General features: G+C 40.9%; 1 protein-coding gene across 2 annotated transcripts in view; it reads right to left on the reverse strand.

The window, feature by feature from the left end:
- cacna2d2a (calcium channel, voltage-dependent, alpha 2/delta subunit 2a) overlaps positions 1-26,951 on the reverse strand; it is a 259,138-nt gene that overhangs the window by 220,725 nt on the left and 11,462 nt on the right. For both annotated transcript variants that reach the window (XM_053636170.1, XM_053636169.1), the window contains exon 2: positions 16,655-16,736. In XM_053636170.1, coding sequence (XP_053492145.1) covers positions 16,655-16,736 — 82 coding nt within the window. The remainder of the gene's footprint in view (positions 1-16,654; positions 16,737-26,951) is intronic.

The following is a 26,951-nucleotide window of genomic DNA, read 5'->3' on the forward strand; positions in this document are numbered from 1 at the left end:
GGGAAAAGGTGGAAGGATTTAGACTTGCTAAGTCAAGCCCCAGACCTTAACCCAATTGATCATGCATTTCACCTCCTGAAGAGGAGACTGAAGGGAGGAACCAACAACAACTGAAAGAAGCGGTGGTAAACACCTGGAAAAGCATCACAAAAGAAGATTTGGCCTTGCCGTTCCAATAGTTTCAGCAGGGACTGTATTTCACTTATCCAGAGCAAATTACCATCTTATCATGTTACCCAGGTGCACTTGATGCAGCAGCATTTTTGCCACAGCATGCATCAAACTCCTATATATTCCTTGTTTCATGGTGTTAGCATTCTATTATGACATGCTGCTTGCTCAGCCATACAGCTGCTTGATAGAAGTTATAAGCCTATAAACTGATTTATGAGAATAATCAGGAATACTCTGCCTATCAGTGTTAGCACTGTTATCTACCTCCCATGCAGCTTACCATTCTATCTTGCTAATGTTTGTTGACCAGTGTTGATTCTAGTTTTTGCTCATTTCTTGTCACTACGGTTTTCTATAGCATTGAATGATGTTTTTTGCTCAATGTAAAACTGGATTCCGCCAAGTTATTCTTTCTGAACAGACAGAGATGTCAGCGGAGTGCAGGAACTTTGAGGGCGTGTCTACAAAAAGACTGACAAGAGGCGCATGTAAACACAGACAGACAAACACTCCAGCCTGGACTGCAGTTTGCCAAAGCTTTCTTGTGGTTAATGGTATAAATTATACCGACATTACGTTTTGTTTCTATCCTTTATGTGAATTGTGCAGGTCGGCAACCATCTCTTACGTGTTGAAAGGTCTCGGGAGTTCCAACACTGACGGATGGCAAAGCAATTTTACGTGTGGTAAAATTACTGTTTGTAAAAAATCGTTTTAAAAGTTTCTTAGGAGGTTCTCATGATAATATTTTTGGTTTAAATTTTTTGGTGCAATCTTTATAATTAATATTTCATGTCATATTTAATGCACATTTATTTTCTTGAAGGTAGCAGAATCGATTATAGAAATGATATGTTGGTGGTCCTTGTTTGTCTTCTAATAAAATATATTGGGCAAATTTATATCGGAATAAATTGTGATAGATAGTCTTATGCTTCCCATCATAAACCACACAAAACGGAAAGAAACACCTACTATAACAACAGGTAGTCAGCATCAGTGCAGAAAGACACGACCGTATCTGATCGAGTGCTCTCAAACCCACAGAGCCAATCCCATACAGTACCAGTCCATTTTATGAGCTTCAGCCAATCATAAAGCTTAATCTTTCTGTAGCTACCATGTGCTACTCCAATTATATCCTCTTCCACACAACTGTCACACATGAAGACCATGCAAGATTCGTACGATTAAAGGAGCATGACGTTATTGTGGATTATCTTTTGAGACGCTTTATAGGTTAAGGTAATCCTGAGAGGACATGGCTTGGTGAAGACAGGCCTTGCGGAGCAGTTAATAATCTTCAAGACAGGTTCAAATAATTCCCTGCATTCTATTTTGCCATGTTAACATGGGTGTGGATGTTTACTCTCAGATAAAGCAATTTCACAGAAAGTACAGGGACAGTCAGCACTTCCTGTAAATGGTCTTCAGGACTAAGTGCTATTAAGTCAGGAAACAAATTACACTGATCAGAGGGCAGTGATGAAACAGCACTGCAAGTCTGAGTGTGTGTGTGTCCGTGTGTCCTCATGAGTCCGTGTAGGAGTACTGTTAGCGAGTCTGTTAAAAATAGCTGTTTTAATTCTATCAGTTAAGGGAACAAAAGCAGCACACTAATAAAGCTAAATACATTTCTCAAACAAATTTAGATCATTTTCCTACATCAGAAATGTGCCTTTATTATTTCAGGGTAAGTACAGCTTTTCAAAAATAACAATCCATATATATTTCCAGTATTTTCAGGTCAGATATCCCAGAACAGCTCGGAACATTTCAACTCAATATACTGTATACACCTAGCTTTCAGTTTGTCTTTGTATTCTTTTTGCTCCATGAAGACATGGTTTGCCAAATTTGGAGTGGAAGAACTTGTCCTGCACAGAGCTCTGACCTCAACCCCACTGAACACCTTTGAGATGAACTGGAACACTGACTGTGTGCCAGGCCTCCTCACCCGACATCAGTGCCTGACCTCACTAATAATACTCTTGTGGCTGAATGAACACAAATCCCCCACAGCCACGCTCCAAAATCTAATGGAAAGTCTTCCCAGAAGAATGGAGATTATTACAACAGCAAACGGGGAATAAATCGGGAAATGTTCAATAAAACGGGATGTTCAAAAAGCACATATGAGTGTGATGGACAGCAGAATCTGTCACTATCTTCAAAAAACAGCTAAAAGACCCACCTCTTCCGTGAGCGTGTAACTAACCCCTAAAAAGCCAACCCCACATTATCCTGAAAAAAAATAAAATAAAATAAATTTAAACTCTGGCTCTTTAAACACCTCAACTCTGCACACTTTTCTTTTCTAGAACTCAATTAAAAGATAGCACTACTTGTATTGTATTGTTGTTGTATTGTTCTGTGTATTGATATATCGCCTTTGCTTATATTTCCTCACTTGTAAGTCAATTTGGATAAAAGCGTCTGCTAAATGAATAAATGTAAATGTAATGTAAATGTGATGGTCAGGTGTCCACCAGCGTTTGGCCATGAAGTGTAGGATCGAACTCCATCAAGAGAAATATACGGCACAGCAGATTCCAGGTATTCATTCCAAATTAAGCAATTTTAATTCACTGAGATCACTGAGAGACCTTCCAAACATGTGCAGATGGGTGACAAATAAAATGAAATGAAAAACTGGTGGCTCTGTTAGGCTGAGAAAGGCAATTTACTGCCATGCTTTAGGTCCACTTGTCCACTTAGAAGAAAGAGTCACTGCAAAATCAAGTTATTCTGACTGATCACCTTTATCCTATGCTGAGACCTTACAGCGAATAATGAGAACAGCTGCAAAGATCGCCGGGGTCTCTCTACCCACCACTGACGCCTCCTTCAACAACCGCTGCATCCGCAAAGCCACCAGTATTGCGGACGACCCCTCTCACGGACTCTCATGGACTATTCACCCTCCTGCCTTCTGGTAGAAGGTACAGGAGCATCTGTGCCACCACCAGCAGACTCTGCAACAGTTTCTACCCTGAGGCAGTCAGATTACTCAACACCGTGCTGCCTCCCAACAATCACCTGGGCTAGTCATAACCCTAACCCAGTAAGACTCAGTACTGCTACACATACACTAACCCAGTAAGACTCAGTACCGCTACACATACACTAACCCAGTAAGACTCAGTACCGCTACACATACACTAACCCAGTAAGACTCAGTACCACTACACATACACTAACCCAGTAAGACTCAGTACCACTACACATACACTAACCCAGTAAGACTCAGTACCATTACACACTGCACTTTACATAGCAGCATCAGTCATGTTATACTATGGAACTCATTTTCGCTGCTATACTTGTGCTTTTTAAAAAACAATGTATTTACTGTCCTGTGTATTTATTGTGTTGTTCTGTGTATTTATTGTTTTGCACTCGAATCACACTGTCATGTATTTGCACTTCATGTAGTCCTGCGTGCTGTTCTGTGTTGCACCATGATCCTGAAGAAACATCATTTCGTTCCAATGTATACAAGCTATATAGAGGAACGACAATATAAACCCACTTGACTTGATTTGAAACATTTCTATCCTTTCTATTTGAGTGGACTCCCATCCATATCTTTTGGAAAAAATGACTCAGAGGGTGGTCTAATACATTACTAAGGCTATGTTCAAACAGCAGGCAGAAGTGGCCCAAATCCGATTTACTGACCAAATCCGCTTTATTTGTTAGGCTGTTCACGCTATGTTTTCAATGTGGCCTATATCTGACATTAGTCTGAACAGATCACGCTCCACGCGGGGGTGCATGAACAAGGTGTCACATGATGCATTCAAGCTCGCCGTATATAAAAAAGGGCACGTTATTCGGCCACGGCCACTTCTTCGGTTCGTGTCCTTGGTTTCTTTAAGTTTTGCTTTACTTTTAAGTTTCCTTTGGCACTGTAGCCAGGTTCTCCTATTGCCACGTTCGGCCATTTCTTTTGGGATCTCTTCAAACATGGAGCAGTTGCGATATGCGCCTTCTAATTCTGCTTGTACAGCAACATCACCCAGAGTGTACATAAGATAAGCTCACTATCCCACCACTGAAACCCTCCTTCACTGTTATCCTCCATCCTTCCTTCCCAGTGGCAGGAAATCATGATGAATGTCGAGGTGGATTGACGTAAAAGTCGCATGAATTCTGACCTGCTTGTTCATACAGAGGTCGCATTGCCACGTATCAGATATGGATTTCAGTACCACATATGAAAATGCAGTTCACGCAGGCATGCAAGTAACAAATTTGTGTCACGTTTGAAGAAAGTGTGCCTTTTGCCTGCTGTGTGAAGACGCTTTATCAACCATCTGTATATGTATCATGTCAATGACTTGTGTCACGTCTACGCTGGAATCTGCGTCCAACTACAGTACCCATAACACCACGCGGCCTACCAACATGGCTCCAACAGGACTCTTACTGTGCGTTCAAGTCTTCCTGGGAGGGTCGTAATTATGACGTTCAGGTCACTTTGGCCGACGCAAGATGATGGTGTACCTTCTTTTAATTAACTACAAAAAAAATACAGCAAGGGGTTTTTTTTTTTTAACTCTACTTCTAGAAAATAAAAAGAAAGAATGCCAATCAGGTGTGTTTTGCTTTTTTAAAAATTTTTTATAAATGTTTTTAATCAATTTATGAAGCCACTCTACAATTTATCACCACATATTAATATCATAATTGTACGCTATCTTATTTTGTGCAGGAAATTAGCTTGGATTTATTGTAAATAAAAAAAAGCCTGACTATAACTTGCTGCAGATACCAAACACGTAATAACTGAAATCGGCTTCTGAGACGAGTAAACATTCAATTTCAACAAATTTACCATCAACTGCGGACATCGCATCCATCGATTCCTTCTTACTGACACGCCCCCAACTCTGAACTCAAAGAAAATCCAGAGTTTCCCCGCTCGTAATTATAACTTTGTGGTAGCGTTCATGTCGTAAATACGATCTTTCTGACATGACTTCAACGCACCATTGTTCCCGTCACACACGTTCAAACTCGCCTGATTACTAATCGTGCACACCTAGACTCAAATTCACTACCACAGTGCACCCGATGCAAAATATACTGTTTTAAACCAATCGTTACCGAGCCTTATATTTAGTCAAAGTCCCTTCTGGGTTGCTCTTGGTTTTGGTTTCCTTGTCTTTGCTCTTTGCCTAGCCCAGTTTATGCTGGTCGTACATCGCCCGAGCTTTGCCTGTTCGCTGACCTTGTTTTTGTCTCACATTTTGGATTTGCCTGCAAGCTTGCTTAATTAACCTTTCGTTTACCTGTATCCGTGTCCTATATCTGCTGCCTGACAACTCTTTGGGCCCCAATAAAAGCATGTACTAATAGCACTGATGATCGGTCAGAAGTAACAGATCTGGTGTGTAAACATCATCTATTTATCATTAAAAGGTTAAATGATAGTTAAGTGTAGATGTAAATCAAGAACAGGCTGGCAGGAACAATCTGAAGCATTTTAATGGTTTGCCATCAGTGCTATCGCATCCATTGCTGGTCACATGATTTTTTATGGCATCAAAACAGGAGGTAATATTTGCCACATCTTATTGACCACGTTCCCTTCTTATCATTATAAAATCTCTCGGTATCTCTCGGTAGCCCTATTCTTAATGACCTTTTTAAGACTGTGCCTATTTATGCTATTTTTTTAAATATATTCTATTATATACTACAAATGCATTTTTAATAGCATTTAATTAATAGCATTGTGAACATGGTTCATGATGAGGACTTAGTCTGCATATTCATATAGTAGTTTTTAATTCCATATAATTCCATATTCCATCCATCCATCCTCTAAACCGCTTATCCTTTTCAGGGTCACAGGGAACCTGGAGCCTATCCCAGGAAGCATCGGGCACAAGGCAGGATACACCCTGGACAGGGTGCCAATCCATCGCAGGGCACAATCACATACACATTCACACACCCATTCATACACTACGGACACTTTGGACACGTCAATCAGCCTACCATGCATGTCTTTGGACTGGGGGAGGAAACCAGAGTACCCGGAGGAAACCCCGCAGCACGGGGAGAACATGCAAACTCCACACACAGAGGGCCACGGTGGGAATCGAACCCACGACCCTGGAGGTGTGAGGCGAACGTGCTAACCACTACGCCACCGTGCGCAAACAAACAAACAAACAAACAAACAAACAAAACAAACAGCTATGTCCAGTGTACTGTGTTCAGTGTGAATAATACATAAGCAGCCAATAGGTCAGAGGTTACAGAGAGCAGCTTTCTGCTGAGAAGCTCCTATCACTGCACTCTGATTTTCTGACCTGCATCTTATTACAGTACGAGTATGAAAGGTACTGTTCTCAAGTGTATAGTTCAGGTGAAAATATTATTCTGGTGACTGGAACAAATGCGTGTGCATGTGGACAGTCTTTCAAATAAGCATGAAAAATACTGTACAGACATACACTGTACAAACTTATTAATGTCCACTCGGCAAGATAATAAACTCAGCACTGCAAAAATGACATCAAGTGAAAATCCCTTGAATAGAATCACAAATGTCTCGAGTATTTCTTATAATAATGTTACAATAAATCAAATATAAGATTATTAAAGTCACACTCACTGAGCACGTTATTAGGAACGCCTGCACATTCATGCAATCATCTCATCAGCCAATCGTGTGCTAGCAGCGCGACGTATAAAATCCAAACACGGATTTTAAGGCCAGCAGCTTTGGGTAATGTTCACATCAACCAACAGAAATAGGGAGGAAATGTGATCTCAGTGATAAAATAAATACTAATCAAAAATAACATCTATAAGCCTCCCAAGCTGCCAGATGCACAGATATCTGAGAGAGAACCCTAAGCAGAAATACAATCAATGAGTCAAAAAAGAACAAGGTTGGCTATTTGCCAGACACATTCTGAAGGAATGCCTTAAAAGTTCTCAATGGCTGGTCCAAAACTATCCAGGCATTACGACAGGGGCAAACTGTGACAAAGAGGTAATACAGCATAGTACCAAAAAAAAAAAACCCAAACAAACAAATCCTTACTGTAAAGCAGGGTGGAGCGAGTATGCCTGTATTGGAGTGTTTTTCTAACTCTAGCCCAGAGCAATCTGACATCACCGAGGGAAGAATTGTCCAGGAATTTTTGACGAAGAATATAGGGCCATCAGTTTGAAAACTGAAGCATTCAAGTAAGTCTATTAAGAAATGCTAGTGTTGGGTCCGAGTCCACCTTTGTCGAGTTCGAGTCGAGACCACGTCCTTAACCAATCGAGTCCGCGTCTGCGTCCAAAGCAGGCCGAGTTGGATTCGAGTCCGTGTCCTTAACGGCTGAGTCGGAGTTGAGTCCAGAAAGTAATTCAATTCAAAAAAAGATTTAAAATTGCAATTGTAATCTCAACACTGAGCTGTTAAATTAATATTTTAACGTTTTCAGACCAATGGCAACATAAATGTAACAAAAAAATACCACTATTACACCGTGCCATTTAATATTTTTATTTCATGTCATCAGCACCTCAACTAGTTTCCTATCAAAATATGGTTTCAAAGGGAATAAAGGGTTGTAGAGGTATATGTAGAACTTTTATTATATTATAAGTGTATGAAAATACAAATGAACCTGTTTTGTTATTGTATCACACTATATTGAGTCCTCCAGTTAAAGCTGACATTTCAATTATTTGATGCCTCTCCCCCACAGTTATACAGGCTGAGAGAGAGAGAGAGTACAGAGTATTCATAACAACAAGCTTCATACTTTATTACTGCTTTTAATCTGTCTATGAATCACAACAAACTCATTTCTGAACACAGCTCTGTTCTTGTAACCTTTTTTCACTTTAACCCCTATCAGCAGGGTTTATGGTATTTACTACATTAAGTAGTACATTTCACATTTTACATAAAATTCAAGACTGGAATCACCAAACGCTAATGTTTAGGGGTGGGTTATATGACTACAATCTGATTTCACGATAACGATACGTTTTCTCAGGTAGGTCTATCACTAGTATTCAAGTAAGAAATACTACAGAAATTGACTAAAGCAATTAAATATAAATTAAAATAGACTTCACTGTATGACATATACAGAACTGAACAGGTCAAGCTGAAATGCTGACCTGGGGATCTGGGAAGTTTTGAAAAGAAAAAAGAAAAAAAAAAGAAGAAAAAAGTCATTTAGTAAATTCCCTCCAGCAAGATGTCAGACACTGATAACTGGCCATAGAAGCAAACTGTGAAGTTATGAGTTATTGCTGTTAAATGGAGTGTCACAAGTTAATGCAAAGTTAAATGTCACGGTCTAATGAATTATGAGAGCAAATCTCTTTAATGTGTGAGAAGTCTTTATTTAGGCTATTCACTCTGAATTAAGAGTTCAAGTTCATATAAATGTCTTTATACCAGAGCACGGCTGAATGCTCAAATCTGATTGGTCAGATGGTGGGCATTATTATTTGCATACAGTTGCAATCAAAATTATTCAACCCCACTGCAAATCAGGTTTATTGTAAATATGTACAGACTTTCATCTGTTTGCACTGAACAAATCAAACAAAAGCAATTGAAATAGTTCAACACAACGAATGCTTCAAGTGGTTTCCCCAAATTCAACTGAAAATGCAACTTATAATGACTTCTCCAGTTTCAAAATCATGCCTCCAGTTCAGTAATATTCTTGGGTTTGCGTGATGCAACTGCCTTCTTCAATTGAAGTATAGATTCAACATATTGAAACATACAAATACAGGCACGTACTGTAGAAATTAATTCAGTCGCGCGGGACAGAAACGCACACCGTCGCGCGGGACAGAAACGCACACAGAGTAGAAACAAATACAGTCACATAGGGTAGAAATGAATACCTCATGTAGAGAGCACAATTTGCATATGCATTTGAGGAACCATTATATATGGGTTGTTTTCAATATTTCTTATTTTGTGTTGGCTTTAAGGCCTAAAGCTACTGTATAATAACACACTAAACACACAGAGACACACACACACACTAAACACACTTTCTGGAAGATAAAAGATGCTTTAATTATCTTAGCTAAATGTGCATGCTTGAGGGGAAAATATCTATAAGAAAAAGTCTCATTTAACCTAACTGCTCAGTGCCATTTTGATCAAAATATCACTTCATACCTAATCGTCATCATTCAAGCCTAAATGTATATGGTGACAGCTCCGTTCTGAACTGCACAACGGCTGAACAATCGTAGTTCATGTAGCGCTGAGCTCCTTCTTTTTCACCCGTTGCTCTGTCTCTCCACGCCTACTCCTCACTTCCTCTCTCTTATAACAACAGCTCTTCTGGCTTCAGTGAATAAAGCATATGCATCTGCTCTGTCTAATCTCCATCTCGTCTTCCCACACACACACACACACACACACACACGTGTACACACACACGCTCACACACACACACGCTCACACACACACACGCTCACACACACACACACGCTCACACACACACACACACACGCTCACACACACACACGCTCACACACACACATGCTCACACACACAGAGAGCTGGAAAAATGGCCCTGTAAGTGTTCGCTGTTCTATTTATATCACTGCTGCAGATGTACGTACAGTTTGTTAGATTGTGTGTGTGTGTGTGTTGGGGGCGGGGTCTGACGTGAAGAATGTTTATCTAACAGTACTGCCAGAGAGAGGAATATCCCCTCCCCCTTGTTCTGCATCATTGTTAGATAAACAGTATTCCATCATTGCTACTGAATACACTCTCACCGACACACTGCACCGACTTTAGCCACAGTGATATAATTTCGCACATCTGGATACAAGCAAATCACACACACACACACACACACACACACACACACTAAGAATGTATAATAAAATTGTGTTAAATATTCCGGGTATTTGTTATACGATACGTCCCGAAGAATTCAGAGAGCAGGTATGGTGCGGAGAAAAGATTAATCCCGTTTACACCTGAACAACCTCTCCGTCCCTCTATGTACCATCAATGTACCGTCTCTTCGCCTCCGGGAACCTACTTGCCGAACGCCTACCGAGTCTCTGGTGGTTCCAAATGACAGGAAACCCCAGTGCTTTTCCCTTCTCATACCGCCATGCGGCTGAACACTCGAATCGAATCAGAAGTTGGTCAGAAGTTGTTCATATAACAGCGCGGGTAGTTCTGGCTTAATATGAACCTATCCTTCAGGTTACACTGTTCTTGGCTGAATACATTATTGTTTTTATACCTAGTGACTACTCGTACACAGGGACTTGCATGGTGGACTAAGACTAATAAACATTTTTTTTTAAATATATATAATATATATAACAAAAGTAATTCTTAAAATTGCTGATGTTTTATACTATACAAGTTTTGAGGATTTTATACTCTTCCTTTTACAAAGTGTATAAAGTAAATTCTGGTCTATGTAAATCTTATTTTATGTTACGGACGGTGTTAAACACATTTATTTAACGTTTACGGCGGTTGTAAGCACTGTAAGTCTCGGTTATGAGTTCCATCGGGAACTCCCTCCCTCCCTCAACCCTCCCCCAATCTCCGTTGTGCATTATTTTCAAATAACAGTACGGTCTGGCGTGTGTTATTCCTTACATAACGTTCATGACTAGCATTCTACAAGCGTGAGTCAAATGAAAACCTTATTGTCTCCATTTCATTCAGGGCAAGTGATCCAGCGGAAACAAGGGTCCTGAATACATTCCAGCTGCGTACAGTTGGCGTATAAGCGCAATAACGCGCGAAAATAACGCTTTGCTTGCGTATAGTGGTAAATGGTCTGCACTTAAATAGTGCTTTTTTAACCACTGGTTTTCATTCACACACACACACACACACCAATGGTAGCAGAGCTGCCATGCAAGGCGCTAACTTGCCATCGGGAGCAACTTGGGGTTCAGTGTCTTACCCAAGGACACTTCGGCATGTGGAGTCACGTGGGCCAGGAATCCAACCACCAACCCTACGATTAGTGGACACCCCACTCTACCATCTGATCCACAACCGCTCTTTAACATTAACATGCTGCTAACATGATAATTACAATGTACTTAATCTCAAAAGACATACCCATTTCCACTACATATTCCTTTACCTCCATAAACGTGCAGTTATTCATCACAGTTAAAGCAGGCTATTCAGTAACTTCAGTGAAATTAATAGCTAAGGTATGCAGTTACAAGAAGGAAGAATAGCACTGTAAGTCTGGTCCTACTGAAGCGTCCTCGGAGGTTAAGTTTTAAAGCGCTTATTTGCTCTTTCTTCTTTAGATAATTTAATTGGGATTCTGCTCGGCCTGGCTGCCATTCTCAGAGCAACAGAAGCATGAAGTGAGTTCGCAGATATGCCACACGCAATGCAGTCGGTTTTTCTTTTCTTTTTTTTCTTTCTATTTTAGTTTCACAGAAGTTACTTAGGGAGGAAAAATAACACACTTTCAATTATTTTCAAACCTGAACTTTTTAAGGGAAAGGGGAAAATATTGGAATAAACTGGCCATGAAGAAAGAGAGGAAGTGGAGGGAGAGCATCTTGTTAGCGGCCCGCTGTAGCCCTGGGAAGATTTCTATCAGATGCACGTACAGGGAGAGGCATCCAGTTAGAAAATGACTTTTTCTGCACATGCTGGGCCATTTAGCACACCCTGTGATGACTCCTGTTTGGGCTGGAGATAAATGCGCGCGCTCTCGCTCTCTCTCACACACACACACACGCCTCCCCCTACAACTATTTCATGTGCAAACGTACTAGCTCTATTCTGCCTGCCCCATCTGTCTACCTGCTCTTTTTCTCCCCCCCCCCCCCAAAGCTATGCAAACAAAAAAAGACACAAACACAACTAAACAGGAAAATTGCTTCATTAACTGGAAGACGTATTCGCTTCCCATATCATTTCTTGCCAGCTATGTGCACAAGCTGAGAATAGAAGACCAAAAAAAAAAAAAAACCCGCATGCTGCAGAGATGAATAGAGTGGTGAAGATTAGAAAAACAAGCCTTACTTGCATTATCATTCGTTTTATTACTTTTAGATCCGTGAATAAGGAACAAATAATCGAGTAATCGCTAGAATTGTTGACACCTGTCATAGAAAAAGTTCAAAAATGTCTGTGTATAATGAATAAAACATGCAATTATTGATATTTAGCTCCTTTTTTTTTCTTTTGCTGGGATGCTTTACAGTTTTATTTGAGTACAATATTTTCCTCATACATATTGTATATAACTAACAGGTGTATGTACATGTGATGTACGACGATACAAGTCCCAACAACTCGACTAGTCTAGTCCGCCTTGTTCTTCTTGTGATTTGTATGCCAGAAATATCTTCAAACATGAAGGACGCGATTGAAGAAAAAAACTTTCTAAAATGTTTTTTTTTTTCGACATTTGACCTTGCTGTGACCTTGACCCCGTTCGGATCAATTTCAAAATCTAACATTCAACCACGCCTTCTTGAGATATCGCACTAACGAGATGGACGGGCTGATGGCAAAAATCATAGAGTTTTGAAAATTCCTCTTGCGGTTCCTCGTCATGACGGTGTCATTAACATCTTTGCATGACAAACAGGACGGAAGCGATATTTCATTTGAACTTGTGGTTTTGACCCTGTTTGGATCAAATCTAAAAATCCATCCATTTTCTCTAGCGCTTATCCTACACAGGGTCCCGAGGAACCTGGAGTTTGTCCCGGCCTATGAAATGATCATTTCATATAAACTTGCTCTCGAGATATTGTGCTAACAAGGAGCACGGTTGGAATGTGTTACGAAACGCTGACGGAGACAAACGCGGACAGATGACGAGATAACGTGGGACGGGCAAAAGACAGAACACGGAACGAGATCAGGTAAGGTAAGTAGCCATAAGTGTGCGAAGGTGTGGGTCCTTCACCGTGTTCAGAGCTGAAAATGATAGTGCACAGGTTTACGTTAAGGCAAACGTGATGAGAACGTGAAGCACCATCTTGTGCAAGACAGCAATATTTAGTGCGGTATCCCTTCTTGTCCAGAGCAGAGAACGGCAAGGATTTCTTGCCATTCAATCAACTCTGTTTGCTGAGAAGCAGCACTGGCCCATGGGCAGATCCTCCTTTGAGAATTCGGTGACATTTCTGACAAGAAATGGATTTGCAATGCATGGTAGGACTTTACCCAGGATGAAGTCTTCAAAGTGAGTTTTGAATAAGCATGATCCAGATGGTGGCTTTCATCTTTGTGTGTGTGTGTGTGTGTGTGTGGTTGGGGAGGGGAGTTTCTTCTTCGGAAAAAAGTTGTGGGAAGTAGAGCAGGCCATCGTGTTTATTCTGAATATATCCAACATCCTTTGGAAACAATGGCACGAATTCACATGCTGAGGTGTTTCTGAAGTGGTGTTTGACATTTAAGTCACTGGGGTGACCTCATATATCGGAAACTTCAGTTTTCTTTTCATTTTATAGGAAATCCAAGCGTCATTTAGCTTCTGCACCCCCCCAAAATTATTGTGAAAGAGCAAATGATTAAGCTGTTCTGGCCACAGGCACGGAGGCACAGCAAGCATTACTGAAGCTAGAACATGTTGACCAGTCTCACCGCTGTTGCCTTGACTTCCGAGTACTCTTTCCATGGCCGGTGGTAAGCAGTGGTAGGCGATCGAGTCTGCTACACTACATGCGTTATATCTTGAATTCGAATGCTCTTTATCACTTAAGAGACGCATTGTCTCTTCATGACAGCCCGTTAGTGTTGGATGGATATTTATGGATAGAAAAGTGGACATTTATCAGCCATAAAACATTTTTCACAAAACCATTTACTTCATCAGAAAAGCCAACAATGAAAATTAGCCAGATATTTCCCATGTTGTCTGGTGCATACACATACATACTGTGAAAAGCCTTTCCGCCACTTTTCTCCCCAATTTAGTCACCTGTGACCTCCCATCCACCAGCCATCTCTCCGCTATCATATAACAGCTACCACACATGGCATACATGGCATATACTACACATGGCAGCGTAACGCACTCGGAGGAACGCGCTATCTGCTCTCTTCCACATATACAACCTCACAGACACACATGACTGGCTAGTGTCTTAAGTATGACACCCCACCCTCCAAGAGAGCATGGACAATTTTGCTTTGTTGGTTCTGGACCCAGATAGATGTGGGATTTTGGGGGCTTTCACACTGGCAGTTTAGTTTGAAACAGAGTACACTTTACATGAAAAATCGATAATGCGAAAGTGGTCTTGCGAGCCAGGAAGCGCACTACGGTATCAAACCCGTGACATCCTCTAGGGGGTGGTCTGAGTTCGGCTGCACTGGAACTGAGCCGCGATTCCCGTGAACGTGAACACGGCTCGTACTCGGGTCCGCGCTCGTTCAGAAACCAAAGTAACCTGTGTCTGTGTTTTAGTCAATGATGACATCATTAGTTTCCAAAACACACGTGATGAAATGAGTGGCAGGGGAAAGTTGTGGGACACAGAAGAGGTCCACTGCTGCGAATAATATCTGCTGCACGTAATAGCACCAAAATAATTTTGTTTTCCCTTTTTGTTCTTTGGTCTGCTTAGTGGTTAGCACGTTCGCCTCGCACCTCTGGGGTTGGGGGTTCGATTCCCATCTCCGCCCTGTGTGTGCGGAGTTCTGCATGTTCTCCCCGTGCTTCAGGGGTTTCCTCCGGGTACTTCGGTTTCCTCCCCCAGTCCAAAGATAAGCGTAGTCGGCTGATTTGATCATTTCCAAATTGCCCGTAGTGTGCGAGTGTGTGTACGATTGTGCCCTGCGATGGGTTAGCAGGGCACAATCGGTGGGTTATGGGTTAGCAGGGCACACCAGAGTGTCCCGTCCCTCGAGTCCCCTGGGATTGGCTCCAGGCTCTCCGTGACCCTGTGTAGGATAAGCGGTACAGAAAATGGATGGATGGATGGATGGTTTCCTGTTGAATGAAACCAAACTGACCTTCACATCACTTGGTTAGAAAGAAATGATTTTTAAAGCATAATATATTACTATTGCCCGTTTAGCAAAATCACTCGAACGTAAAAACGCCGCATCAACACAACATATTTTCAACGTCAGTCTCTTTCAATCTACCAGGCAGGGTCAAAGCTACATGTTTCTTTATTTTAGCTAACCACTCTTTTTATAATAAAATACTTAGAAGCACAAATGCAGACGTATATCTGGTATTTTGTGGATATAGATATAGTTTGTTTTTATATCGAGTGCTGTGTGATTATATAATGTGGAGAGGAGATTGAGTGCAGTCCACAGAGTGTGGACTACATAGTCATTACACTGTGCAAAACATTCAGGGCTTACGCTGTAAAATGGCAGCCTAAATGACGCCACCGACTCTGTTTCTACCTCCTACTTCCTTCAATTTTGTTGTTCGAACTGGGCTTTTGTGTTGTCACAGTGACAAACGTCTTGTGCTTTTCTCAGTGGGAACAAACGCATACACCTATTTTCCTTTGCACCAAGAGATTCTGAACAAACTACTTTACTTCCTGAATGCACTTCTTTTTTTTTTTTTTTTAAGTTTAGCTTGATTATGACAAACTGACATACCGCTTCTATGTGCGAAGACGTTGTTGTCATAGAGATGGCGCTACAGCATCTACGACTGGATCGGCTAGGAATGGAAATGAGCCGAGCGCTTTTGAAGATGAATAAGTAGCATGGAAGGAGTTTCTTCTCGGAGGCTTGAATAATACACCTCTAGATCACACGTACACAGAATTTGTTGTTGGTCTCAATATTCGTTTAGGTCCAGGTGGCTATTACGTGCTGCTATTACAAGAGGCTAGTTTACGTAGGACTAAACCCAAATCATCATGGACAGTCATACTGCTAAATAAAAAAATAAACAAACAAACAGATCAGATTAATCTAATATGCATTTTATAGAGCTAACCATGACAATCCCTGTGATAGCGCCCCTGAGAAAAACTCTCATCTTAGTCTGGTGTCATTTCTACACCCCCCAAACTGTTAGCAATTAACGCTGCTGCAAAAGTCCTCTGAAGACTGTGAGCTCTCTCACACACACACACACACAAACTGTGGTGCCAAACCATATGCCGAGTATCAGGCTCCCATACTGAGGGACGCAAAAGAGATGCAGTGTGAGTGTGTGCGAGGAAAAATGTTAGCAAGTTGTGTAGACAGAAGCGACAGTCTCAGGAGGCAGGCAATGACTAATAATGACTGTCACTGTCATTCAGAAACACAGAGAACACGAATCAATTAACACAGCAAGTGTATCATACTGTACAGCAATGAAATTTCTGGCCCAAATCAAAAAGCCAGAATTTATTTTTTTTTTTTTTGTTCTAATTTATTTATGCTTTTGAAGGAAACCTAATAAAAAAAAACCTATTATTCTCATAGTACTTAGAATAAAATGCTAATCCATTAGTACAAGTGTAACAGCCAAGCAGTAAGACTTACTGCTTTCATCTGGTGGACTCCTGTGACCTGTGGTAGAACTTTATCCAGTTCCTTCTCTATACGGCTCGCCCAGTGCATCATCCTGAGAGAGAGAGAGAGAGAGCGAGAGAGAGAGATTTAAGTTAATTTGAACTTGTATAGAACCTTCATACATCTCTGAATGCCTGAACTCATTTAGCGCTTCTCCCATGGTGGCTTAGTGGTTAAGAGGTTTGCCTCGCACATCTGAGGTTGGGGGTTCGAATGCTGCATGTTCTCCCCGGGTTTCCTCCGGGTACTCCAGTTTCCTCCCCCAGTCCTAAGACATGCATTGTACATACATAATGGGTATCAAGATATATAATTTAGCTAACAAACAGTAGTAAAATAAACAAAAAAGGGTTAAACCGAGTTTGACAATACTTTTCTTTAATGCCTACAAAAACAAAGAAGATTCAAAATCAACGGCATCCATTCATCCCATCCATCCATCCATCCATCCATCTTCTATACCGCTTAATCCTTTTCAGGGTCACGGGGAACCTGGAGCCTATCCCAGGGAGCATCGGGCACAAGGCGGGGTACACCCTGTGCCAGTCGGCATCCATTCAATGCCATTTAAATTGTAATTAATAAAAACGTTTTAAAAAAATACATCACCGTATCAACGATATCTCAGTAAAGTGTATTGCGTAAACATTTACCACGATATCGATATTATATCGATATATCGCCCAGCCCTAGTGCCTTCTCCATATTCTGTGTGTGAAATGTAAAAAGAGTGGCGAGGCAGCCATTGCTATTAAACATTCATCAGACATCAATCACTGATTTTAAAGAAAAACACCTAAAAACATTTTTTTGCCTTACTTTTACTGCCACGTTATTTGTACTCGACTGATATTATTTTAATTATTGGACATTTATTTTTATTTTTTTATACATTTTATATTAGATTTTTTAAAAAATGTTTTATATTGTTATTGTTTTCTTCTTTCTGTAAAGGCTATTATTTATTTCTGCACTATTATTTGCCAAGTTATAATGCCTATTTATAATACTTTATACCTATTAATATTATTTTACTGTTTTATTTTTGACTATATTATGTTTCTTTATTTGTTTTTTTAATCATAAATATAAAAAGCTATCCTGTTCGTGTTTTTATGAGATTTCCCCTCGTGCTGAGCACCAGGGCGAGCAGCACTCTCAACAGCCTGTAGCGCGACAGCACGCACTTCCGGGATGTCATACTTTGTTTACTTTTTGACAAAGGTAAAATGTGTTTTCTAAGTCATGTCTCCGCCCCTGTCTTGCTATTGGTTGTCTCCCACATGTCATCATTATTCAAAGCTGTTTATGTTTTACCTTTCTTTTCGTTGTATATTTAAACCCCCATGTGTCTTTGGTCAGGGCGAAGTATTGTTTCTGTGTTTTGCCACCAGTGCGTTACCAAGCCTTTGTTCTCGTTTCTGGTTCTTTGATTTTGTTCCCAGTTTCTCAGTTTTCGTGTTCTGCCTTTGCTCTGTCTACCCTGTTTGCTGATTGCCTTACTCACGCCTGTTTTTGACCACGATTTTGTCTTCATGTTTTGGATTTGTCTGCCTGTGTCTTTAAATAAAAGCTTTAACTGCGATTGCATCCATCTCAACCCTGAGAGCTCCAGGTCAATGTGGCGACCACATCTCCAGAGCTCCAGCCTGAGACCCGCAAGGTGGTCTCCCTTGCCAAGCTCCAGCCGGAGGTCAACATGGCGACCTCATCTCCTGAGCCCCAGTGTGAGACCGATGAAGTGTCTCTCCAGCCATATTCCTACTAGAGGTCGACGAGGCAACCGCCCACACCAAATTCCCCCTTGAGGTCGACGGGATGGCCTCCCAAGCCATGTTCCTGCCAGAGAATGGAGCTCCAGCCTGAGACCAACAAGGTGGGCTCCCCTGCAGTGCTTCAGCTGGAGTTCAACAAGGTGACCACATCTCCAGAGCTCCAGCCTGAGATCCACGAAGTGGTCTCCCCTGCGGAGTTCCAGCAGAGGTCAACATGGCGACCTCATCTCCAGAGAAACTCGCGAGGTGATCTCCCCTGCCAACCTCCAGCCGGCGGTCAACATGGTGACCAGAGCTCCAGCCTGAGACCAACGAGGTGGTCTCAGCCGGAGGTCAACATGACCTCATCTCCTGAGCCCCAGTGTGAGACAGATGAAGTGGTCTCTCCAGCCATATTCCTGCTAGAGGTCGACGAGGTGACCTCCCATGCCAAGTTCCTGCCTGAGTTTGATGGGACAGCCTCCCAAGCCAAGTTTCTGCAGAGGCAGACAGGACGACCTCCCAAGCCATGTTCCTGCCAGAGGCCGATGGGACAGCCTCCCAAGCCATGTTCCTGCCAGAGGAACACAGGACGACCTCCCAAGCCATGTACCTGCCACAGGCTGACAGGACAGCCTCCCAATCCATGTACCTGCCACAGGCTGACGGGACAGCCTCCCAAGCCATGTACCTGCCACAGGCTGACGGGACAGCCTCCCAAGCCATGTACCTGCCACAGGCTGACGGGACAGCCTCCCAAGCCATGTACCTGCCACAGGCTGACGGGACAGCCTCCCAAGCCATGTACCTGCCAGAGGCTGACGGGACAGCCTCACAAGCCATGTACCTGCCAGAGGCTGACGGGACAGCCTCACAAGCCATGTACCTGCCACAGGCTGACGGGACAGCCTCCCAAGCCATGTACCTGCCAGAGGCCGATCGCACGGTCTCCCATGCTATGTTCCTGTCTGAGATCAACGGCACGGCCTACCAAGTTCTGCTTACGGCAGAGGCCGACGAGATAGCCTTCCAAGTCAAGCTCACACCTGAAGCTGACGTCGCAACCTCCCAAAATGGCAAAATATTAAGCTTTTAAATGGTCTTAACAACAAATCATTGTTCAGGAAATTAGCAAGAATTAAACAAATGCACTCCTCAGAGCTCCTGTGCCAGCATTTCCTCGTTTACTTTTGCTGTTTGGGGAAAAAGCTAAAAACAGGGGAATTCACTAATACAGTCTTCTTGTATGCAAAGGTAAAATCATGATCTTTATTAAAATGTTTGATGTAAAAGACCAACATGTCTGGGTGTTCAAAATTAAAATCAAGTAAAAATAAAATAAATAAAATTAGAAAAAATAAATAATAAAAAGCTGTCTGCAGGTTTACCCACAAGGCTTAAAGAATTTTTTTTTTAATCAAAGGGAACAGCTATCCCATACTAACTTACTTCATCTCTTTGTTGAGTTCTCACTCATTTCCTGACCAATGAATTGTTGTTGTTAAAACCAATAAAAGCTTAATATTTTGCCATTTTGGGCTTGACACATTTTTTTTACCGAGGAGTTTAATATTAAAAAATGTTTCAACATCCAGATCTACCAGTCAGGATTTCGTAAACTGTAATCACTTCCGAGTAGCACTAAATTTCCCACCAACCTTAGTTGGCTGTGGCAGCCTTAAATGTAATCGATTACTTGGCAGCTGAACGCCACATTGCGGTATCAGATCTCACCAGTGATTACTGTGGGAATAACAGCATGTAGAGACTGTGCATCTCATATTACTGCTGGGAATGAGTACGCCTGCCTCGTTTTATACGCTGTTAGTAGCCTTCATACAAACCCACCATTAAGGAATCAGTCCTTCTTCTTGGAAGAGGTCAGTCTTTTTTTTTTCTAGCTAATCACAACCACGTAGGACATGATTAAACGCAAGGCAGATATTCAAACCGGTATCATTAGATGAAATTAGCGGTCATTTTAATGTTCTGTGTTGGGCTTTCTAATTATTTCTTATTAATTATTATTCATTTGAAGTGATTTGACACTTTGCTTTTGTCCAGCTTCTCATCCTTTTAGGTCGAAATCTTCACTCTTTTTTGTTCTTTCTAGCGGAAACCAATTTTTATCATTTCAGCCTAAATGGTTCGGTGGCATTCCTAATATATACAGTTAACTAATGTTAAACATACAGTCAACTTTTCTACTGTTAGCTAAGTCAAACTTACACTGATTTTATTTCACGTTAATGAACTCAAAACATTCTCCGTTCACCTTGACTGAAAGCGAGGAGGAGTCAAGAGCATTCATGCCGTGTCATAATTACCGTAATTACGAGTTTCCAAATGTAAAAAGCATTCACGTCCTCGTAGAACTTGTAATTACAACTTGCAAAGTGGGAATTTTCCTAGTTTTCCTATTTTTTCCTAGCAAAGAAACACTCAAAATGGCGGCGACTTCAGCAGTAAAATGTAGTTACAGTCATGTGAAAAAATAAGTATGCCCCATGGAAATTGTTGGCTTTTTTGACATATTTGGGGACAAGTAAACATTGCACCCCCTTTGAAACAGTGCCTATTAATAAAGGTTTTGCGTGATATAATGATATTAATCGACTCTACACAATATTACATTGTCATGACATCCAGTGATATTTACGAATATATTATATAATGTTTAAAACTCGTTGCTATTAACGCAGGCATTGTTGATATGTTGTTGTTTGTTTAGGTGTGCAACAACACATTAACAATGCCTGCGTTATTAATAAACAATGTTATTGTTACCTGTGTTCATCAATATTTAACAATAGCATAAAAAATGTGATTTAATGTTGTAATTATGAACAGGAATTTGTGCAGGATTTCAGAGTTTTTTGTGATTGCTGCAGCCAAAAATGCTTGATTTTGCTACAGGTTGTTTTGTATTTTTTAACAATTGCACAAAATTGTTTTGCACGCTCTTTCACAGTGATGTTTGTTGGTAAATGAGACCTTTTAGCTGTACTCATGTTTGACGCACATGAATTGAAGAGGGCTTTGGCTGAATGCGTGTTGTGATGACATCATTTGACATGTCTTGGCCCAAATCTGTGGAAAATCTGTGTTTATTCTGAAAAATTGCAAGCTCCTCCGAACATTGCGGCGTTTGCTTCAGTTTGCGTGAACTGCTGCTATCACAAAATCGCTAAATTCTGGAGGGACTGAATTATGTATTTTGCAGATCTCAACACGTGCATCTCACCTGATTCATTTCGGCGAATAGAAACGCATAATTCCGAGTCCGAGGATGTGAACGGCTCCGAGTAGTACGTCCGGGTCGTCATCTAGTAATTATGGTAATTCAGGCATGGTGTGAACGCATGTGAAGCGAAAGCGCATGTGAAATGAAGAGGAGTGGATGGGGCTTCCAGGTAACATCAGTTACTAGCTACGTGTTTTAAACGTTATATATTTGGAGTAAATATCGCTGGATGTCACGGTAATGTAATATTGTGGAGGTTCGATAATATAATTATATCATGCAAAACTTGGAAACTGATCTTAAGTTTACATTACATTACACAAACTACTGAAATTCTTAGGTATTCTTAGGGATTCTACTAGCAGTGTGCCGTGCTGCCAGTTTTAGTGATAGTGGCACATTTCCTATTTACAGGCTATATCTACAGAAATGCTTTCACTATCAATGGGGTGTTTTCACACATTGAAGGTATCAGACGTTGGCAGACAACACCGTAGTGTTGCAGTGTGAAGGGAACCTTTTAACAGCTTTATCTAAAAGTCCTTAATGGTTCGAGATTTGCAACCCAGGCCTGCAGTGTGAAATTAGGCTTATCTACACTACGCAGCCTTAGAACACCCTTACAGAATGTGTGTGTGTGTGTGTGTGTATACGCAAATGAGTCCAAAAACAATTTTATCAACATAATAGCATCCTGTAGGTTTTTAACACCTTGTGAAGACTAAATATGTGTATAATAATAGGAATATGTGACTATGTTGACCTTGTGGGGACACTAGGCAGGTCCCATAAATTAAAGTGTTTTTCCTGAAAAAAAAAAACTAAAACAGCCCAGATCAGTTAGCTATAGTAATACACATCAAATATAGCAGCTCAAAAACATGGTAAAACCAATTGCGTGTGTGTTTCTGCTACATTTACTTTCTCTCTCCGTCACCTGATCAAGCATCTAAAGCGCCTATTTTAGATTTCCCCATTCCCCAATCTCTCTCTCACTCAGTTGACTGCTTGCAAAAACAAAACAAAACAAAAAAAAGTCCAGTGCTGACACAAGTGCTACCCTAAGCTGCACTAAACAGAGCTAGCCCAGGAATTACGACATCAAGTGTACTCACATCAGCGCAATATATCTCTTCCCACACACACAAACACACACACACACGCACGCTCCCAAAAGCACTTAACACAATAAGATGTCTACCAAGATTCTGCTAATGCAGACAGGAGGATCGACAGATGGAGAGCGAACAGGGAGAAGGTGAACAACGCCTGCATGGATACACACATCCTGACAAAGTAACAATATCAACACATACTGCATACTGTACATGCAGTAAAAAGCAACGTACATCTTAATGACATCACTGCTAACTCATCTACAAAGTCTACAATTTTGGAACCCCACAAACTGAATGGTACTCTTTACACATCTTAGAAATAGAGTAATGACTAATATCATCTCTTCAGGGATGTAACTGAACATGAATTAGGGCTGCAAAGACCAATCGATAATTTAAATAAATCAACAACGAATTTCATTATGGATTAGTCGGGTCTGTGACGTCACTTGACAATGGTGAAAAACGCATTTCTATGAATAAAACACATCTGAGAAACAGCGGAGGTCACAGAGTGAGCCGATGCGGGAAAAGTGCACGATCTAGCAGAGCTCTCTTGTGCTCCAAATTACAAAAATTTAGGAGCAGGGTTGAAGAAAATTTTTTTTTTCTTTTTTTTTAAGAGATGGTAACATTAATGTGCCATATTATGGCACAAGTAGATATGAGAAAACTTGTGTTTGTGAATTATGACAGAATTTAGGAACATCGTGTGAGCAAATTAATTTACCATCTGATGAACTAAATGTAATTCATTTTCAGTTCATTTTACAGACTGTGTGCAAAAAACAACCGTTAACCTGTTCCACGCTGTAAACAAATACAATAAACATCTATGTTCAGTGTTTGAAGTCTGCTCCTCGTAAATATATTTAAAGCTACACTATTAGACATTTTCCGCTGTCATGGTTCTGGTCTGGAGTCGGTTCTCGAACCGCTCTGTGTATATTGTGTATTTACTGTCGCAGTTATTTCTGGGACAATATATCGTCCAACAAACATAGTTATGGTGACAGGCCTACCCGGAACATGTGTCTTAACATGGAGATTGTTGGAGTGGGGTCGGATGGGGGTCAAGGATTTCTAGCCAAAAAGGTCTAGAACTACTATAAAGCCCATAACTACTGTACTGCACCTTATCGGACACTGTGAAAGTATCAGAAGCCTGTTCAGATGGAAGCGTCTTGGAAATCAGGCTTCAGAACACTGCAAACCAAAATTTGTCATGACACTTCAGGTACAACTAACGATGCACCAAAATTTCACCTATCGAAGCTTCTCAGCTAAAAATAGCATGGAAAAAGAAAATAAATGGCACATGTTTTAAGATTTTCAATGTTTTAAGACTATATACCACAAGGTCTCAAAATGTATCGCTTTAAAAATCTGTTCAACTTTTTCAATCCTGAACCATCTTAAATCATGTTTCACACAGAATACTGTACATCCAATCTGGCAACCTGAATCAATCTGTTATTACCTGGTCTGTCCCCGGTCTGTACAGTAATGCTTGATAATTTTCTATATATCTGCATAAATACGACCTAAAACAATCAGATTATCACACAAGTCCTAAAAGTAGACAAAGAGAATGAAATTAAACAAATGAGACAAAAAATATTTATACCATTCATTTATTGAAGAAAACTTTGATCCAATTTTACAGATCTGTGAGTGGCAAAAGTATGTGAACCTCTAGGATGAGCAGTTAATTTGAAGGTGAAATTAGAGGCAGGTGTTTTCAATCAATGGGATGACAATCAGGTGTGAGTGAGTGCCCTGTTTTATTTAAAGAACAGGGATCTATCAGAGTCTGATCTTCACAGCACATGTTTGTGGAAGTGTATCATGGCATAAACAAAGGAGATTTCTGAGGACCTCAGAAAAAGAGAGTTGTTGATGCTCATCAGACGAAAAGTTACGAAACCATCTCTAAAGAGTTTGGACTCCACCAATCCACAGTCAGATAGATTGTGTACAAATGGAGCAAAAGTGTAACAGTCCACCAGGTCAAAAAGGGATGAACGCTTTACCTGTAGGCTAAAACGTCTGCTCACTGGTCTGTTTTATTCACTGATCTTTGCACTTTTTACCCTATGGAAGTTTAAAGCAATAAATAAATATTTTGGTAAGACCTCAGTGGTCTGGTCTTATTCAGTGTGCGGACAGCCTCCGCCTTGGATTTTGAATGTTCATGAGTCAACCATCAGGAGAACACTGAACAACAATGGTGTGCATGGCAGGGTTACAAGGAGAAAGCCACTGCTCTCCATTTTTGGTTTACATGAGAAGCATTATGTTTGGAGAAAAGCAAACACTGCATTCCAGCATAAGAACCTAATCACATCCGTGAAACATGGTGGTGGTAGTGTCATGGTTTGGGCCTGTTTTGCTGCATCTGGACCGAGACGGCTTGCTATCATTGATGGAACAATGAATGAGGACTTATACCAGCGAATTCTAAAGGAAAATGTCAGGACATCTGTCCGTGAACTGAATCTCAAGAGAAAGCGGCCATGCAGCAAGACAATGACCCCAAGTGCACAAGTCGTTCTACCAAAGAATGGTTAAAGAAGAATAAAGTTCATGTTTTAGAGTGGCCAAGTCAAAGTCCTGACCTTAATGCAATAGAAATGTCGTCGCAGCAAGCAGGTCATGTGAGGAAACCCACCAACATCCCAGAGAGGAAGCTGTTCTGTACTGAGGAACGGGATAAAATTCCTCCGAGCCGAGGTGCAGGACTGATCAACACTCACCGGAAACGTTTATTTGCAGTTAGTGCTGCACAAGGGGGTCACAACAGATACTGAAAGCAAAGCTTCACATACTTTTGCCACTCATAGTTATGTAATATTGGATCATTTTCCTCAATTAGTAAATGACCAAGTATAACATTTTTGTCTCCTTTGTTTAATTGGGTTCTCTTTATCTACTTTTAGGACTTATATAGAAATATGTAAGTGTTACTGAGTGGTAGCTCAGTGGTTAAGATGTTGGACTACTGATCAGAAGGTCATGAATTCAAGTCCCAGTACTGCCAAATATACTGCCACTGCTGGGCCCTTGAGCAAGGCCCTTAACCCTCAACTGCTCGGTTGTATAAATGAGATAAATGTATGTTGCTCTGGATAAGTGTGTCTGCCAAATGCCGTAGATGTAATGTACATGTAAATGTATAACATTCTAAAGGGTTCACAAACTTTCAAGCATCATGGTACACTACATCATATTTACCAGCACTACCCAGGCCGTACTTCACACGCATAAGAACCTCAGCATTGTAAGCATTACTAAGCTGTAATAAATGACAGAACTGCTGTCTGAAAATACTTTACATCCGAGGCTAGTTTACAAAGTCTCACAACCATGTGTAATGATCATAAAATCTGGAGCCCGAAGTGATGGAAAAATGCAATACAGTTAGTTGGTTCCTCTTTCGCTCTTTTCTCTACAATTGGATAAGTGTGCAGTTTTGAGAAAATGAACGGCAAACCAATTGGCACGTTTAAACGTCTCTATAGGTAGTCCTGAAGCACTTAGCACAAAAGTAGATTAGTGCGCTTTCATTTCTCTAAAGACTGGAGACTTTTCCTTCTAGAAAAATGAGCCCACAACATCCCACAACATAGCTTAAGACATTGTTAGGTCTTTCTCTTATTATCCACTCTTTTTTTTTTTTTTTTGGTACGTAACCCAGTTTCATACACACTCATTCTCAGAAAACCTCACAGCAAAGTGCATCAAAACAGGACACAAGAACTACAATTAAAGCAATTACGACAGAGCTAATAACATACAAACACAATTAGACCTCTCCAGCACTGTCTACACACCAGTTCATACTAGCACTCTGAATCAGATCAAAACACCCACATGTAATTTCATACCGTTTATCACATTTGGCTAAGCCAAATTGCAATGACTACGGAGGCCTTCTCTAATTTCCCTTTCTTTCTTCCGCTATCTCCTGCATCAGCATTGGGTCACAGCCATAGTGTCATCAAACAGCAGCGGCACAAAATAAATGTCAGTTGGAAATGTCAGCCTAATTTGTATGACAAGGATGGAGTGATTAGCAAAAGAAAATCACAGAGGTGAAACAGGAGACAAAGACCACTATGACATGGGTGATTTTCAAACAGTAGCCCCAC

The sequence above is a fragment of the Ictalurus furcatus genome, chromosome 11, assembly GCF_023375685.1.
Source record: "Ictalurus furcatus strain D&B chromosome 11, Billie_1.0, whole genome shotgun sequence".
Classification (NCBI taxonomy): domain Eukaryota; kingdom Metazoa; phylum Chordata; class Actinopteri; order Siluriformes; family Ictaluridae; genus Ictalurus; species Ictalurus furcatus.